Raw genomic sequence first — 16,833 nt, forward strand, 5'->3', positions numbered from 1 at the left:
AACATGACGCTGCTATAACACAACGTACAATAACATTCCATAACATACACTCCTCGGGTAATAACAGGAATAACAGAAACATCGTCTAATACCCACCTATACCTGAGAAATGTGTGGTACAGATTCTTTAAACAGTTGGCGTCAAAAGTTAATGTAACCTCTTGTGTGTTTTTTTTTTCCTGTTGCAACTGACACTGATTATACTGATTTGTGCCCCCCTCCCCCCTCTCTATATCTATCTATCTATCCCTCTGTCTATCTACTGACACAGGTATAGATATATTCTGACAATGTTGCTAAATAAATCATCACTGTCACTTGTTATTATTTCCCCAGATACGATTTTTGCCGCCGCCTGTACCTCACACTGTCATCTTGTTGGCCTAGATACGGTGCCTGGTGGTATTAGCGGAGCCGTGATTGATACGTCCTCGATATCGAACCCTCACCCACCGTGTATATACTCTGCGCACCGGCTTGTCATCACGAGGCTTGCAACGCGGATCATCTGCAAGGCAGCTCCCGAATTCATAATCAATCAATTTCCCACTCGTAACTTTTTTTTTTGGAGGGGGGGGGGAGAACCAAAATACATGGTAAGAAACAGGGTCTGTGATTTGAAAGATGAACGAGAAACAGGTGAATTATTTTGTACTCTTCTTTCCCGTCCTTCCTGGGGGGAGGGGGGAATAAAATGCCACAGGGAACTGATCTTTTTCCTTTTTTATCTGGGCCGAGTTCGATTCGCTAACATAGCTCTCAAATTATTAACCCCTTATTCCTTTTAGTGTGATGACGTCTTGATGTTTTCACTCGGCTCTCCAGACAACTGTAATCGTATCAGGAGATTAAAAAGGTTTAGATATGCCTTTCATAAATTCCATCAGTACTAAGGTTTTCCCTATCCTTAACTGAATAACTATCTGGAACTAGCAAGTACATAAGGAAATAAAGTGTCACTGTACTGAATGCGTTAATATTAAGCAACTATATCTATCTGCCTATTACTCTAACAATCAATCAGTCAGTCAATCAATGGTAGCTTGCTGGCTATTAGCTATTGTTTGACGCTGATGCTGGCGGGGGGAAATATAACATCAGTAATTTTCCTTTTTTATAAAAAGCCTCCAAGACCCACATACACACAAACGATCCTATATTTTAAGAGGTGTTCTCTGATCTGACAACGAAATAACAACACTCTCTTCCACACTGTCTTATCTCTCTACAGCCAGATGCCTAATCCCAAACTTCACTCAGTACTCATCCATTACCTGGTCTGTCTTATCTCACCACTGTTAAACACCTAATCCCAGGGTTCATCCACGGTGACAGGGAAAAGTAAACAGCACGATCTCCACCTGTCGTGGAGAGATTCTAATCCCCCACAAGTGCTCAATCAACCGTGGGCATTAAAACAATTTGCGGTCCTGTTAACGTGTGTGTGATGCCGCAAGACCCGGACAGGCTCTGGTTATTAATGCTTCTGTCGCTATCCATCATCGCCACCACCACACCACCACCATCACCACCACTACTGCTACCTACCCTGCTCTGCCCTGTGCCTCTGTATCCCCCCCGCCTCCCTCAATCATCTACATGCCTTGCCCTGCCAAGCCATGCACTGCCTCACCCTGCCCTACTCTGCTTCTTACTACTCTTTACCACCTACCCTACTCTGCAGCACCTCTTAACCCTACCCTGTCCTTTCTTCTCCACTTACCTTGTCTTTCTTACCATGCACTGTTCGTATATGTCCCCCACACTTCCTTGTCCCTTCTCTTCTCCCTCTTTGTGCCCCCTTCCCAATAACTACCCTACCCTATCCTGCCCTGCCCTGCTTTACCCTGTCTCTACCTCTTCCAGCCCCTACCCTCAATAATCTACCTTGCACTACCCGGGCATGCTTTGTTCCTACCACCCACCCATCACCTTCTACCCTACACTGCCCTGTCTTTCTACCCTACACAGAACCGCCCTTCTACCCTCCCACCATCATCTACTCTTACTCTGACCTTTCCCACCATCACCTACTGTACCTTAAACTGTAATTTTTGCCCCCCCCCCCACCACGTGCCCTGTCCGTCTCTATTTCCTTGACCCCCAAAACATACGCTTCCTTACCCTGTACCTCCACTCTCTCAAATGACGCCACCACCTACCCTACCCTACCCTGCCTTACCCTACCCTATCCATCCTCTTTTCAACCCCACTCATCACCACTTGCCTCACCGCACCCTACGATACCTAACCTCCCCACCTCGCTCCTACCCTACCCCTATCCATCTCCGTGGGTGTGTTTTGCCGTAGACTCATTGTACTAGTTAACTCGGCTGGTTTATACACTTCGACACGGCACCGCATTCTCACTGGCATCAGAGCCTATGTAGCACCTTTTCATAAGCGATTTATTATGTATACATCACCTTAAAATCTTCTTGTATGTTTTTTATATCTCAGTTACTCCTTAAATCCGGCTGACGTCATTGTTTTAGTTTATCATTCCGGCATATCGACAATTTTAGGGGGAAACTTTACGATTGGAAGGATGTTAGAAATAGCCTTCACTAACTTCATTACAAACAGTCTCCTCAAAATTCACTAAAATGGTCACAGAGCAGCAAAAATAAAACACAAAATACGTCACCGGATTCGTGGGGTCGAGGTCTAACATGTCCATAAATCGTAGAAAAATAAGCGTTGCGAGATCGTTTAAGCTATCGAATGGTACACGGAGCAAGAGGCCAAGGTCGCACTCTGGCCGTATTAAGTAGTACGTCACGGTGGGTTTTCATTCACTTTCATTTTTTCCTCTTCCTGTTCGTGCTCATTTTTTCCTCTTCCTGCCCGTGCTCTCTCGCGTATCTATGTATTTTTCTATAATTTACTCCCCCCCCCAAAAAAAAAAAAAAAAAAAAAACTACGAGGTCTGTAAGCTCTATTTTGGGGTATTCGCGTTTAACAGCCCGTCTTGCAAAATGACATCCAAAAATAAGTCGCTAGGAATGAGGTGCCAGGGAGCCTCCTCAAGCGACGAGAATACGAGCCTAAGTAAACCCATTTGATTTTCCGAGAGTGCATACCTCCAGAGAGACGTCCTCGAAGGGGCAAAGAAACGCCCCAACCACAGGGACAGAAATTCTGCCCAACACATACACCCACTCGGGCAATGAACACTTAAAACAATGCCTAAAAAGTATATATATAATTGATTTTGAACAAGATGGCTGAGATGATGGATGAGTTTGGTAAATGGTCGACCCTTATCTTAACTCGCGGGAAAGTGCTACCGGATTCATTCTATGTGTGTGTGTGTGTGTGTGTGTGTGTGTGTGTGTGTGTGTGTGTGTGTGTGTGTGTGTGTGTGTGTGTGTGTGTGTGTGTGTGTGTGTGTGTGTGTGTGTGTGTGTGTGTGTGTGTGTGTGTGTGTGTGTGTGTGTGTGTGTGTGTGTGTGTGTGTGTGTGTGTGTGTGTGTGTGTGTGTGTGTGTGTGTGTGTGTGTGTGTGTGTGTGTGTGTGTGTGTGTGTGTGTGTGTGTGTGTGTGTGTGTGTGTGTGTGTGTGTGTGTGTGTGTGTGTGTGTGTGTGTGTGTGTGTGTGTGTGTGTGTGTGTGTGTGTGTGTGTGTGTGTGTGTGTGTGTGTGTGTGTGTGTGTGTGTGTGTGTGTGTGTGTGTGTGTGTGTGTGTGTGTGTGTGTGTGTGTGTGTGTGTGTGAGGGTGGGGTGGGGGTTTGGGGAGGATGTGGGTGTGGGTGTGTTTTAGTCAATATTATGATTACCTTTTTAGGAAGATGAATGAATAAACGCCAGTAATCACTAACTGGCCTTGAAGAATACATAGCTAACAAATGAATGAACAAAGGTGTGGTTGGTACTCAGGCCCTAAGAAGATGGTGTTTTCATCCCCCTCCCCTCTCGTGTTTAAAAGAAAATGGCAGATGACAGACAGGTTAGAAATAAACACATACGGCCCACGACGAATACAGTTATCTTGTTTTACTGCAAAGAAATAAGTCAAAGGGGAGGTGGAACATAAATATATGGGTTCCACGTTTAATGAATACCTGCCTTTTTTTTCTGCACCTTTTCATTACGAAGAAAGGAATGAAAAAGGGTGACTATTTTTTTTTTTTTTTTTTTTTTTTTTTAGTGGAGTGAACAAAAGAACTAAGGTAAATAAAAATGTTACAGGTTTAATATATGCTTGACATTTTATCCTAGATTATTATTACAAAGAGAGAGAGAGAGAGAGAGAGAGAGAGAGAGAGAGAGATTACACAGATCCCACGATTAAAATTCACCCGTATTTTTTTTCCACTTTTTTTTTTTTTTTACCAGGATGGGAGTGAACGGGGGCAGGTGGTCAGTACTCACACCTCACCAAGAACAAAGCAGCCACTGACCACCTACAGGAGAAAATAACCACCTGAAGGGGAAGTATTTTACCGCTAGGCCGACGCTGATGTTATCCAGTAATTGTATGGGCCTCGGTCTCTCTCTCCTCCCTCTCCCCTCTCCTGCCCCCCGCTCTCTTCTTCCCCTCCTCTCCCCTCTCCTGCTCCCCGTTCCCTTCCTCCCCTGCCCTCTCCCCCCCATCCTCCTTCAAGGCAGCCAGCCCTTGGAATTAGTGTGAGTTATAGCTGTGGCCGGAGGTGATGTGGGGTGATGTAAGCATGCGTATGGCTGTGGTAATATGTGTAGGGATGTGCAAGGATGTGTAAAGGGAATGTACGGTTGTAGCAAGAGACTATAGGAATGTTGAAAGATGTGCAGATGTGTGGAAGGGTGTACGGGGATGTGTGGAAGGGTGTACGGGGATGTGCAGAATGACTGGATGTATATAGACTGTACGAGTGTTAAGTGAGTGTACTTGTGTGGAAGGATGCGTGATGTATGGAAGGGTGTGCAAATGTGTAATGGTGTGTAGCTGTGTACGGGAGGGGTGGGGGAAATGCAGTGGTGTAGACGGGTGTGCAGAGGTGTGGAAGGGTGTAGGGTGTGTTTGTGTGTGTGCTGGATACTGTGCAGATTGGTAGGGGTGAGCTGGGGACTCTAAGGACTGGCAGGGGTGAGTATGGAGACTATAGGGGTACTTAGGATTGTGTAGGGGGGATTGTACGGGTGTGTAAGGAAACTAGAGACAGGTAGCTTGTAGGGGATTGAAGGGGGAATGTAGTGGTGTGTCGGGAATGTGTAAGGGTGTGAAGTGGTGGTTTTTGTACCTGGAAAACCACTTGATCTGCTCTTATCGATTTAATGGGGGCTGACAACAGATACCAACACACTCAAGAAATAGTGTTGATGTTTATATGGATTCCGAACACTGCAACGTTACCAATATGTACCGAGGAAGAACAGGTGATGCAAACCGTGTTGTGTATAGGTAGATCAATCATGCATGGCCCTTTAAATGTGTTTCCGAGTAGCTATGAGTGGAAATTTTGCTCTGAGGAGGAATATAATTCCTATTTTATAAACTGTATGGTTCTTTATGCACGTTGGACAGTTTTTATTTGACTGGATGCGACGCGGATGCTGGAGACTTGTGTACTGATGAGGTAAATTGTGCTCCATTAATATCTAGGTGGCCACTGACTCACAATATTCGTTTCTGTTCATAGGTGATATATGAGTGTTCTCCGTGCGCATCCAGGTGATGATACGGGATGCTTTATAGCCTATTGTGTGGAGAGAGTTGTGATTTGTGTCTGATTAATTGGGTGTCCATGAGGGGTTGGCGTGTTCTATTACTGATCCAATGTACTGTTTGCATACACGAATAGGTGATTCCTTGTCATGTCCGAAGTTAATGTTTGTATGTGTACGAAGTGTATGAAGTCGAAGTACTCCTATTATTATTCACGTGAACCTGACATTAAGTTTACCTGATGTCTTGTGTGTCACTCTTGGAATTTTTGTCGAGTGTATGTGCAGGACTGACGAGATCTATGATGCTACGTGGCGTGTTGTAATTAGCACTTGCGAATTCATGATACTTAATTCTTTTTCCTTTTTCACACTACTCCTTCATATAATTTTTGTCATCCTCGAGTGGTTAAAATCGACATGTTTTCAGAATACAAAAGAATATTCAGGAGTATTAAATTAAATAAATCGCTGAATGACTGGTGTTACGAAATATCTTAAGTTACTGAATATTCGTCCCAAGAAAGTGTTATTTGGTGCTATTTTGGGGGGCAGGTGAGAAGAATAAGTGCTATTTTAGTGAGGACTCTCTCTCTCTCTCTCTAACTCCATCCCATCCCTAAGTTTAAACATACCTTGTCAACAGAGAGAGGCAGATAAACCAAGCAAGCAAAATTCATAACCTCCTTTCACGTTTAATAGCGGTGTGTAATGGAGAGGCTTGATGAGATATGAGGGGTTGGTGGTGGGGATGTGCTGGTGATGTGCAGAGTCATCAAGTGGGGTGTATTTCTCTCTCTCTCTCTCTCTCTCTCTCTTTTATAATCCCACCATCCATCCACCTCCATCACCATAACTCAAGCTTCCGATTCGTGATGGGAAGGCAGTGCTCATCTCGACACACCTATTGTACCCTCTTGCCTACCTTGCTTCACAATATACTAAAGCAATAACACATCCTCCTCCTCTTCCTCCCATTTCTCCTCTTGCTTCTCTTTCTCTGCCTCTTCCTCCTCCTCACTCTCATCATCATCAGCATCTCAGCCCGATTTCTAACCAATGCAAGGATCAATTATTGTTTTCTGAGTCTGTATTCCCAGACTTTTTGTGCGTTTTCAGTTTTAGAGCTAACATCTATATCTATCTATCAATCTATCTATCATCCCTCTACCTATCTATCTACCACCTCTCTATCTCTCTATCTCTCTTTGGAATTCTGTTGTGATAAAGGCGAAAATATTAAGCAAAAACACTTGTAAAAACACCCCAATGTAAACCCAAAATTTTCCCCCAGTTTAGACATCAACTTTATAAAACTTCTTATATTACCATCTTGACTGCTTAGAAAAGGTGAACATGAAAAAACAAATACAGATTAACGCAAGAAGACAGTATCTCTTTTATAAGGTCTAAATTTTTAATTATATTCGTCTTGTCTTTAAATTTCGAACTAATAAATCTGCTTTACCTGTTTGTACTTATGACCTAGCATCAGATTGGGTAAAGGTCAATACACAGCATAAAAAGAACAAAAAAACTCAGGTAACACTTTATGAAAATAGTCTACAATATTTCTTCATTTTCAGTACTTGAGCTAATACATCTTGTTTTATTTTTTGTTATGGCACAGGTTTAGGCAGAAATTAATATTACAAAAAAAAGAAAAATAACCAAAAAGAATCAAGGAAAAAAAAAAAAACAAAGAAAATCATGTGGAGATAGCAAGCATAATATATATAAAACACCTGATCAAAAGAATGGCATTTACCATCTGTTGAGGAAAATATACTAAACAAAAAAACGTCATTGCAATACGTAAATAAATCTCTCATATGGGCTGAAATCGACCATATTTTTCGCTACACTTTCTTCTCTTATGTTTCCTTTGATTTTTTTTTTTTTTTTTTTGTGTGTGTCGGGGGGTGAAGGTGAACCCACTAATTAAAAATATATATACCAGTTCAATAAATTAGTGTACTCTAAAAATGCTTCCATAAATTTTCAGGTAATCAACTAATATATCTCCATTTTTTTTTAGGGCTTCTCCTTGGGGCACGATGATTACATTTAATTTGAACACATTAACAGCAATAAATCAAAGTACTTTAAAGTCTGTTTCCTTGCTAATACATATCCTTTAAGATCAAATTTTCTTTTCATTAGTTCAAGTAACGATGACTACGCAAAATGAAAACACACACACACACACACACACACACACTCATTACCTGAACAATAAATAAATGTGCTCAGAATTTTCTCCTCTATATCAAACACCATATAGGGCAAAGGCAATGATTTTTTTTTTTTTTTTTTTGGTGAGTAATGGTGAAGCTAAACAAAAAGCACTAATGAAATAAGCCAGTGTTGCTTATACGACAGCAGAATTCTGAAATTTTTCGTTGCATTTCGAGCCCATACATCTCCATTAAGTGTGTGTTTTTATTTTCATTCCTCTCTCTCTCTCTCTCTCTCTCTCTCTCTCTCTCTGTGGACGTGGGTGAAACTTAAAACTGATGATAACAAGAGTGCAAGAGATGAAACCCATTGATTTGTACGCCATATGTTCCACACGAGTAGGCCGGCTCAGTCTGACTAGGATGCTCGCTACCGTAACTTCTTCTACCGTATTCTCCTCTGCATCGTCTTTAGTGCCGTCTTATAAATTCGCAACATGGGTGCTGGCGAGAGAGAGGCGGTGAGTTCTTGCAATACCGAACCATATTATCTTGGGTTTACTAGGTTCACCAACACCTCATCACTACCGGTTTATTTTTGCATCCGGCAGGTTATTATCCCCTCGTATAGAACACACAATATGAGGCAAAAAGTTTAATGCCAGCTGTTTTGGCACACCTATCGCCTTTCTCTGTAGGTCAAGTGGAGATACAGACACTTAAGTTCATCTACAACAGTAGTTAACATCTGAGGGAGGGGGGGGGGTCCATTGAGGGGAAACTGGACACTCCAAGGGTGGATTAAACAGACAAGGATAAAATGGCCTAAGTAACCTTAAATGGCTAAAGTAACCTTTACGATCTGTTATCGGCTAAAGATTTGGCATTTTATGACCAAGTGTGTGTGTTTTTTTTAATGTTTCTTATAAAGTCCTATTTCTGTACCACAGACAGTTAGCGTGCTACTAAAAAGTAAAAAAAATCTCTAAAATATTAACCTTTGTAAAAATCTCCATAGCACCGCTAGGTTTCTTGCTCTTAAAACAATAAAATGTACCGCTAAAAGGGTTCAAAACACAATATAATCTAGAGTAGTTCAAAACAACCTCCAAAATTTCTGGGAGGGGAATCCCCTTTTTAGAAGCTGGGAAGAAATGTGGGGAATGACCAGGAAAAACTTATTCTGCCGTACACTGAATCACTAAAACACACATCCAACACTCCTTGTATTTAAGCTTGTCACTAAGTGTTCAGTTATATCCCAACTATAGCTGTAGTGTAGAGGGTGACAAATATATATCACAGAAGCTGTTTAGAATGATTTACTAACGTGAAACTAGATGTTCTCTTTTTGCATCAATGATCTCGTTATTGTAATTCGTTACTTTTTTCAATATTTGACTTAAAAATGCAGTACTTCGTTGACATTTATAACACCAAAATAACATCCGATACAATATATATGCAAAATCAATCGCAACGAAATAAGTGCCTGGTAACCCCCTAAGCCCAAGAGAATACGTCCCATCCTCACACCACTTCTCCGCCTCCTTGAGATGCCGATCAGGAAGCCATTTCTCCCGCATAGCTACATGAAAAATCGCTCTCCGGGATTTTTTTTTTTTTTTTTTTTAGGGGGCCGTATACCAGTGGGCTTAGAATACTACCTAACTTCTCTTTACATCAGTTTACCCTTTACCTCTATCGGTTTAATTTTCTCATGCATTTTATTCACACTATGTAAAATAAAAAAATTCAAAAATAAATAAATGAATAAATACATGCTTATGGTAACTACAATTTGGCAATGAAATATTAACTAGGTATTTTTTTTACAGCATATATCATACAGGCAGGGAAATTGAGGCAGCTGCAGACCAATGTCAATGAACGTCTTCACCATGAATTAAGAACTCCTTATTTCCTTCTAATACCAAACACCTTCATTCAGTTCACAGAAAGATACCAAAGCCAAAGGGTTAAAAAGACAGGTGACTGGAAAATCAAAGCAACCAGACCAGTCCTTCTCTTTTCTACCCTTTTCTTTTACATAGGCCTATGGGTTAGAACTTACTAGAACTGGCCATTTTTCCAACAGATAAACACGGCCTAGGTCAATCGTCTTCCTGTTGTCTGTGCTTCCTATGTACTCCTCTGCAATCGGTTACGCTTGTACCTTAACATTTTCTTAAGTGCGATTAATCCCGTCTTACGATACGAAGGCCTAAAACACAACGACGAAAAGATTACTCCACACAACTGAGGTAAGACGTAAAATTCAGACGGACCAAAGTGCCATTATTTTTATCTACCTTGCTATCTGTCCACCCAAGAGGGGCTTAGATGTCACTGGATCTGTTTGGCATAAATTTATCGGCTGCCCTTATCGCAAAAAAGATCAAATTAATAAGCAAGAGAATTTAAAGTTGTAATATGCATAATAAATCACTAAGGAAGCGATATCAAGGAGCCTCTAAACTCATCAACGAACGTCTCTCTCTCTCTCTCTCTCTCTCTCTCTCTCTCTCACACACACACACACACACACACACACACACACACACACACACACCACTTCTTATCAGTAACCTCTAGTGACGCTGGTACCAGTTATCTCTCTAAGCCTCTAGACTCGAGTGGATTCGCAACTTCACCTCGAGGACGACTTGTGTTTATATTCTTGCTATCAGGGCTTTCTCTCTCTCTCTCTCTCTCTCTCTCTCTCTCTCTCTCATTCTTGTTATTAGGACTTATGATAATCTCTCATTCTTGCTATCAGGGCTTTCATCTTTCTCTCTCTCTCTCTCTCATTCTTGTTATTAAGACTTATAATACTCTCTCATTCTTGCTATCAGGGCTTTTATCTCTCTCTCTCTCTCTCAATGATACCCCTCCTCTACCACCCGCCACCACCCTAAGCCTTTTAAAGTCAAGTGGACTTAACCCTTCACCCCGAGAACCTGTTTCGAGTTTTATTTCTTCTACTTTCAATTATTATTATTATTATTATTATTATTATTATTATTATCATCATCATCATTATTATCATTATTATCATTATTTTCGTTAATATTATTGGTACCAGTAGCGGTGGTGGTAGTGGTGGTGGTGGTGGTGGTGGTGGTAGTAGTAGTAGTAGTAGTAGTAGTAGTAGTAGTAGTAGTAGTAGTAGTAGTAGTAGTAGTAGTAGTAGTAGTAGTAGTAGTAGTAGTAGTAGTAGTAGTAGTAGTAGTAGTAGTAGAGGAGGAGGAGGAGGAGGAGGAGGAGGAGGAGGAGGAGGAGGAGGAAATAGTAAAGAGATAAAAAAAAAGCTACATCTTACCCCTCCAGTTCCAACAAATCTCCGCTAAGCCAGATAAAATCGCCAGGGAAAGCCAGAATCAGCTAAAAATGACCCCCCAACCCACGAAGCCACCCACAGCCACACCCTAAGGCACCCTCCAATGGCTTTAGTTATTGTTAATCTTAAGTACTGTTGCTAAATAGCTGTAGACATCGCTGTAACGACTATAAAGATAAATGAATAAAAAAAAAAACAACGTACCAAACCTATCCATAATACTCACTGTCGCCAATGAGGACATGAACTCATACCAGGCCAGACATCTCATCCCTAGGCGGTGCATCATCATCATCATCATCATCATCATCATCATCATCATCATCATCATCATCATCATCACCACCACCACCACCACCACCACTACCACCACCATCACCACCACCATCATCATCATCGTCATTAATCATCATCATGCCCGCTGCGACACCACTAACGAAAGTGTGTATATATTCGCTCTTGATCTTATCTCTCATATTGGGGTATCTATCACAGGGGGACACTGTTTTAGACTGGGGTGAGGATGGGTCTCTCTCTCTCTCGCTCTCTCTCTCTCTCTCTCTCTCTCACTAACTAATGTGTAATTCAATGTTCACACCAATTTATTACACCGCACGCCACCCCTCTCCCCCTTCTCTATTCTCCCTGGTCCCACTCGTAGATAAGCAGTCCCGCCCCGTCTCTGTCTATCGATGTATCTATTTCTGTATGTATCTATAATTCTGTATCTATCTATCTATCTGTATCTTTCTATCTGCTCTCTCCTTGTCCCTCTCTTTTCTCTCTCTCTGTTAACCTTCTTGGACTGTTTTTTCTTCTTTCTCTTTTTTTTCCTTTCTCTCATCACTCTTCTCCCCTCGTCTCTTATTCTCTCTCCCTGACTCCCTCTCACCTGCTTTTGCCAAGTGCACTGCGTTCATTAGTGCTCCTTCACCTGAGCACCAAGCCGACTTGCCAAATGTACAGGTGTGTCAGTCCTAACACACTAAGCCCGACTTGTTCGCTGGCGAGGTATTAACGATGCAAAGTCTCATCGCCGAGTTTGACAAGGGAAGAAGCACAAGACAGAAAAGGCAGACGGAAGGTAGGAGAGGTGGGAGGGGCAGGAGAGGTGGGAGGGGCAGGAGGGGGGGAGGGGCAGGAGGGGGGAGGGGCAAGAGTAAGGGAGGGGCAGGGAAGAACAGAGAACGGATGGAGTACAAAGGAATACAAGGGAATACAGAGGAAAGCAACCAGCAACAAACCTAGAGGTCCTTTCGAGGCAGTTTGTTATAGGGCAGGAAACTAACATAACCATTTTATGAGGAAGAGACAAGGATAGAAAGGCAGGATGACAAGAAAGATGTGAGGACAGGATGAAGTCGTGGTTCGGATAACACTCAAGCGCTTTAGTCCTCACACAGCAAGAAGGGTTTCGTCGAGGAAGACACGGGGGAGCACCTCAAACAGGTATCCACAAACGGAAGGCAGGAGAAGTGGTGAAGTGGGGGGGGGGCAGAGGTAGAGATAAATGCAGGGGAACTGGAGGGAGGGGAGCAAAGATGAAGTGGAGGAGGGAGGTAAAAAGTTCAAAGACGCGTCAGAAGAGGGTGTATGATGTTCAAAGGAGGCGAGAGACAGAAGAAGGGATAAATATTCAAGCCTGTCAGACCTCACACACGAAGAGGGTTTCATCAATGAGCCAAAGAATGAGAAAACCATAAACAACAGTAGGCATATGACCACTGACAAGGAAGGTGTGGGTGGGTAGGGGGAAGGGGGAGCATCACCCAGGTAAATGCCTTTGGAGTATTCGGCAACGTGGAATGTAGAGAAAATATTTGAGGGAAGGGAGCGGAGAAGGGGACAGCATCCAGTCAACTGCCCGCCGGAGACTGGAGCAAAAACGGAAAATATATATAGAAAAATCTGTAATATTTTAACTCCTCCAGTGCTATGGTGTTCTTTAAATTTTATGAGACCTGTCGTCACTTAATATCATACAACACAGGGGAAACTTTTGGTAGTGAGGGGATTCGAATTTATCCCTTAACCATTTCTCTAAGATATACATTTCTTTTTTATCATTCGGGATACCATTAGACGATTATAATCAGCTTCGGGGATTCGTATAAAGCAAGATACTAATTAGACGTGGCTTATCACAAGGTTGGCCTGTCAAACTGCTGATACCTATGACTGGTTTATTACGATGTTAACTTATTAATTCGCATTCATTTATTACCTCAAGACGGCTAATTCCTCCTGCAACCTGATCAGATGTTGCTTATCATTTGACTGGCCAGGTAGAATGCTGGCATCTTGTGATTATTCTGATTACAATGCTCACATAATGAATTATTTAGATTTAGTACCTCCTGACTTTCATTTTTCTGTTACAGTTGAATATTCGGTCGATTTTGTGTCTGCCCCACCTTAAAGATATGGTGCTTTTCGTTTATGGAATATTTTAGGTAACTTTTCAAACTTGATTATTTTACCTTAAGAATGCGGCATAAACTTATTCGATTCTGTTCTGTTTAAGGGACACGTTTCGAAGTACCGAGGTGAGATAAAGCTTTCAGTAATACTATGATTTCTAGTGAATGAAATCGTCCTGTGGTGGCAGAAATACATTGTGAAAAGACAATTACTAATCAGGTTTTGAGAGATACGAGAGCGCAATAAGACAACTGAACTTTCATGTATTACGTGCAAATTCCATGGGGGGGAAAAATGGCTGCTGATTCGGACACTTCAACACCTTTACTCTTCAGTCCGATGACGTCCTTTGCATTTTATTCTTGTTATCACCAGTCGACTTATTTAACTTGGGAAGATTATTAAAATGAAGGTGTTAGATGCATTAATTAACCCCTTCACTACCTGGTCATATTAATCTTAGTACTCGGATGGAAGGGGTTAAATCATCATGAATCCTGTCTAGCTAATGCCCAGAGTAGAAACCATGCATCAGGAATATACATACGAGTAATAAACACTGCTTATTATTGCTCAGTATCCCTTCATCACCAAGATCATTCATATTATTCATATTATTCATCTTATTCATATTCTCCACAAGCCTTTCCTAATAACGCAAAATGTCTGTTGTACCTGAACATTCCATTACATCAACATTATCATCATCATTACTACCATCACAACATAAATATCACACCACAACACCACCATCATCATCATCATTACTACCATCACCACAACAATACCACACCACACCATCATCATCATCGTCACCAACATCACTACTACATCACCACATCAATACCACATCACCACCATTACGACCATCTCCATCATCATCATCGTCACCAACATCACTATTACCATCACCACATCAATACACCACACCACACCACCACGATCATCATCATCATCGTCACCAACATCACTACTACCATCACCACATCAATACCACACCACCACCATCACAACCTCCATCATCATCATCATCATCATCATCACCCTATTCCCATCCTTCCCAAACGAGTGAGGGTAATAAAGACAGCCCATAACCACACTAATAGCAATACCCCCCGTGGGTCTGCTAGCTACCTCGATGACAGCCCGCCATCAGGTTCACTATCTTAATATACTTTCTCTCTCTCTCTCTCTCTCTCTCTCTCCGAATTTACCCAGTTATCTCCCTACATATAAATAAATAAAGAACACACGCGATGAAACAAGCAAAAATATGGTTTACTTTGTGTGTGTGTGTGTGTGTGTGTGTGTGTGTGTGTGTCTGTGTGTGTGTGTAAACTAACTACTGCTCTCATTACCTGTCTTGTAGGTCATAATTCCGGATAAATATAATAAATGCACTAATAAATATAAAAATAATGAACACACACCGGAGTCGATTGTTATCACCCGTCGGAAAGTCCAAAGAAAAAAAATCCCCAAGATAATTGACTCTAATTAAAACACACACACACACACACACACACACACACACACACACACACACACACAATAACGAAAAAAGAAATAAATGAATATAGACAAAAATAATGACTAACAGAGTGGTGGCAACAAGATCGGGGAGAGAGAGAGAGAGAGAGAGAGAGAGAGAGAGAGAGAGAGAGAGAGAGAGAGAGAGGTGAGTTAAGATTTACCATCAACAATTAAATATATTACCTCACAGGACAACACTAGCCCGGAAGCCAGTGGTCTTTGAGGGATCCCTAGCAAATATTCCTGACCGATTTTTATTACACCATAATATTAACTTGCATATACTTTATCATCATCATCAAAATCATCAACCTCTATTCTTCTACACAGGGATGGAGGGGAACCATAAATAGGAATAAAAGAAAAAGCAAAAAAAAAAAAAGAAAAAAAAAACTATAGCGTGTCTGGCAGAATATTGAGATAGTTTGCGTAAATAAGACACACACAAAATCAGCGTGCAGTATTCTCTTCCGTGTTATTTATACCCTGATAGCATGAAAACAGTTCCCATAAAGAATACAAACCATTACTAACACATCATTCTTTTTTTGGCATTAGTATCTTCTTACATTTTGACATGCAGTAAATAATAATGTAGAAAATCAACGTCTCATATACAGAAATAAAAAAAATGTTAACGATATTGTGCAACTGTACCTCAAGGGCCCATGAAAATAGCCCCTTCACGCAACGAAAAAAAAAAAAAAAAGAGTTATATAGGAATCAGTACTCTTTTCCTCCTTCCATTAAATATAAACGTAGGGAAAATTAAGTAACATTTTAATTAGGAATGAAGTGCACAAATGGACGCTTTCCTTTGGCTGGCCTCGATAGTGGTGAGAGGTGAAGGCATCTGAGGAGAAAAAAGGAGGTGTGGAGAGGCAATAGACTGAGGTGTAAAGAGGTGGAGAGAAGCAATAGATTACGGTGTAAAGAAGTGGGGAGAAATAACAGACTGAAGTGTAAAGAAGTGGGGAGAAGTAATAGACTAATGTGTAAATAGGCAGGGAGAGGCAATGGACTATGATGTAAAGAGGTGGGGAGAGGCAACAGACTGGGATGTAAAGAGATGGGGAAAGGCAACAGACTGAGGTGTAAAAGAGGTGGGGAGAGGCAACAGACTGGGATGTAAAGAAATGGGGAGAGGTATCAGAAGACAGCAGAGAGTTAAAAAAAAAAAAAAGAAAGAAAAAAAAAAAGAAAGAAAAGAAAGAGGGAAGCAGACAACGAGGTGGGACGGAAAAACTAGAGGTGGGAAGTAGGCACAGAGGTGGAGAGTAATGAAAGATGGGGAGAGAAGTGAGGGGGAGAAAAAGAGAGGTGGGGAGAGGTAGCAATGGGGTGTAAACGCATCCACACTTACCTTTGGCTGGAGTCGGTGGTAATGGGGAGTGCAATCCGCTGGGGAGGATACATCGTAGAGAGGCGTTGAGGTATCTGGGGAGCAGACGGAGATGGGGAGTAAATATAAGTTGGGAGAGGTAACAGAGGATTGGGTTCGGGGAAGGGAAGTGGGTTAGATGGAACTGGGGAGAGGGTGGGAGGAGTGCTGAGAGCGGAGGTGAAGTAGAAATAAAGATGAGGAGGGGGGAGAGAGAGGGTAGGGAAGTGGGATGATGGTTGGGGGAGGGGGGAGGGTAGATGAAAATGGAGAGAGGGATGGGGGAGTCATGGGAAAAGTGGAGGAAGAGGTAAGTAGATTTAAGGGGAGAACAAGA

At 41.9% G+C, this 16,833-nt stretch overlaps 1 protein-coding gene across 1 annotated transcript in view; it reads right to left on the reverse strand.

The window, feature by feature from the left end:
* The window catches only part of LOC145393536 (uncharacterized), a 34,257-nt gene extending 17,726 nt beyond the window's left edge, over positions 1–16,531 (reverse strand). Inside the window, exon 1 of the mRNA XM_080267687.1 lies at positions 16,479–16,531. Within this exon, the coding sequence (XP_080123813.1) occupies positions 16,479–16,531 (53 nt within the window). The remainder of the gene's footprint in view (positions 1–16,478) is intronic.
* Between the last annotated feature and the right edge of the window lie 302 nt (positions 16,532–16,833).

Source organism: Coenobita brevimanus, chromosome 24 (assembly GCF_032717465.1).
Source record: "Coenobita brevimanus isolate Jiangsu-jjx chromosome 24, ASM3271746v2, whole genome shotgun sequence".
In the NCBI taxonomy this organism is placed as follows: domain Eukaryota; kingdom Metazoa; phylum Arthropoda; class Malacostraca; order Decapoda; family Coenobitidae; genus Coenobita; species Coenobita brevimanus.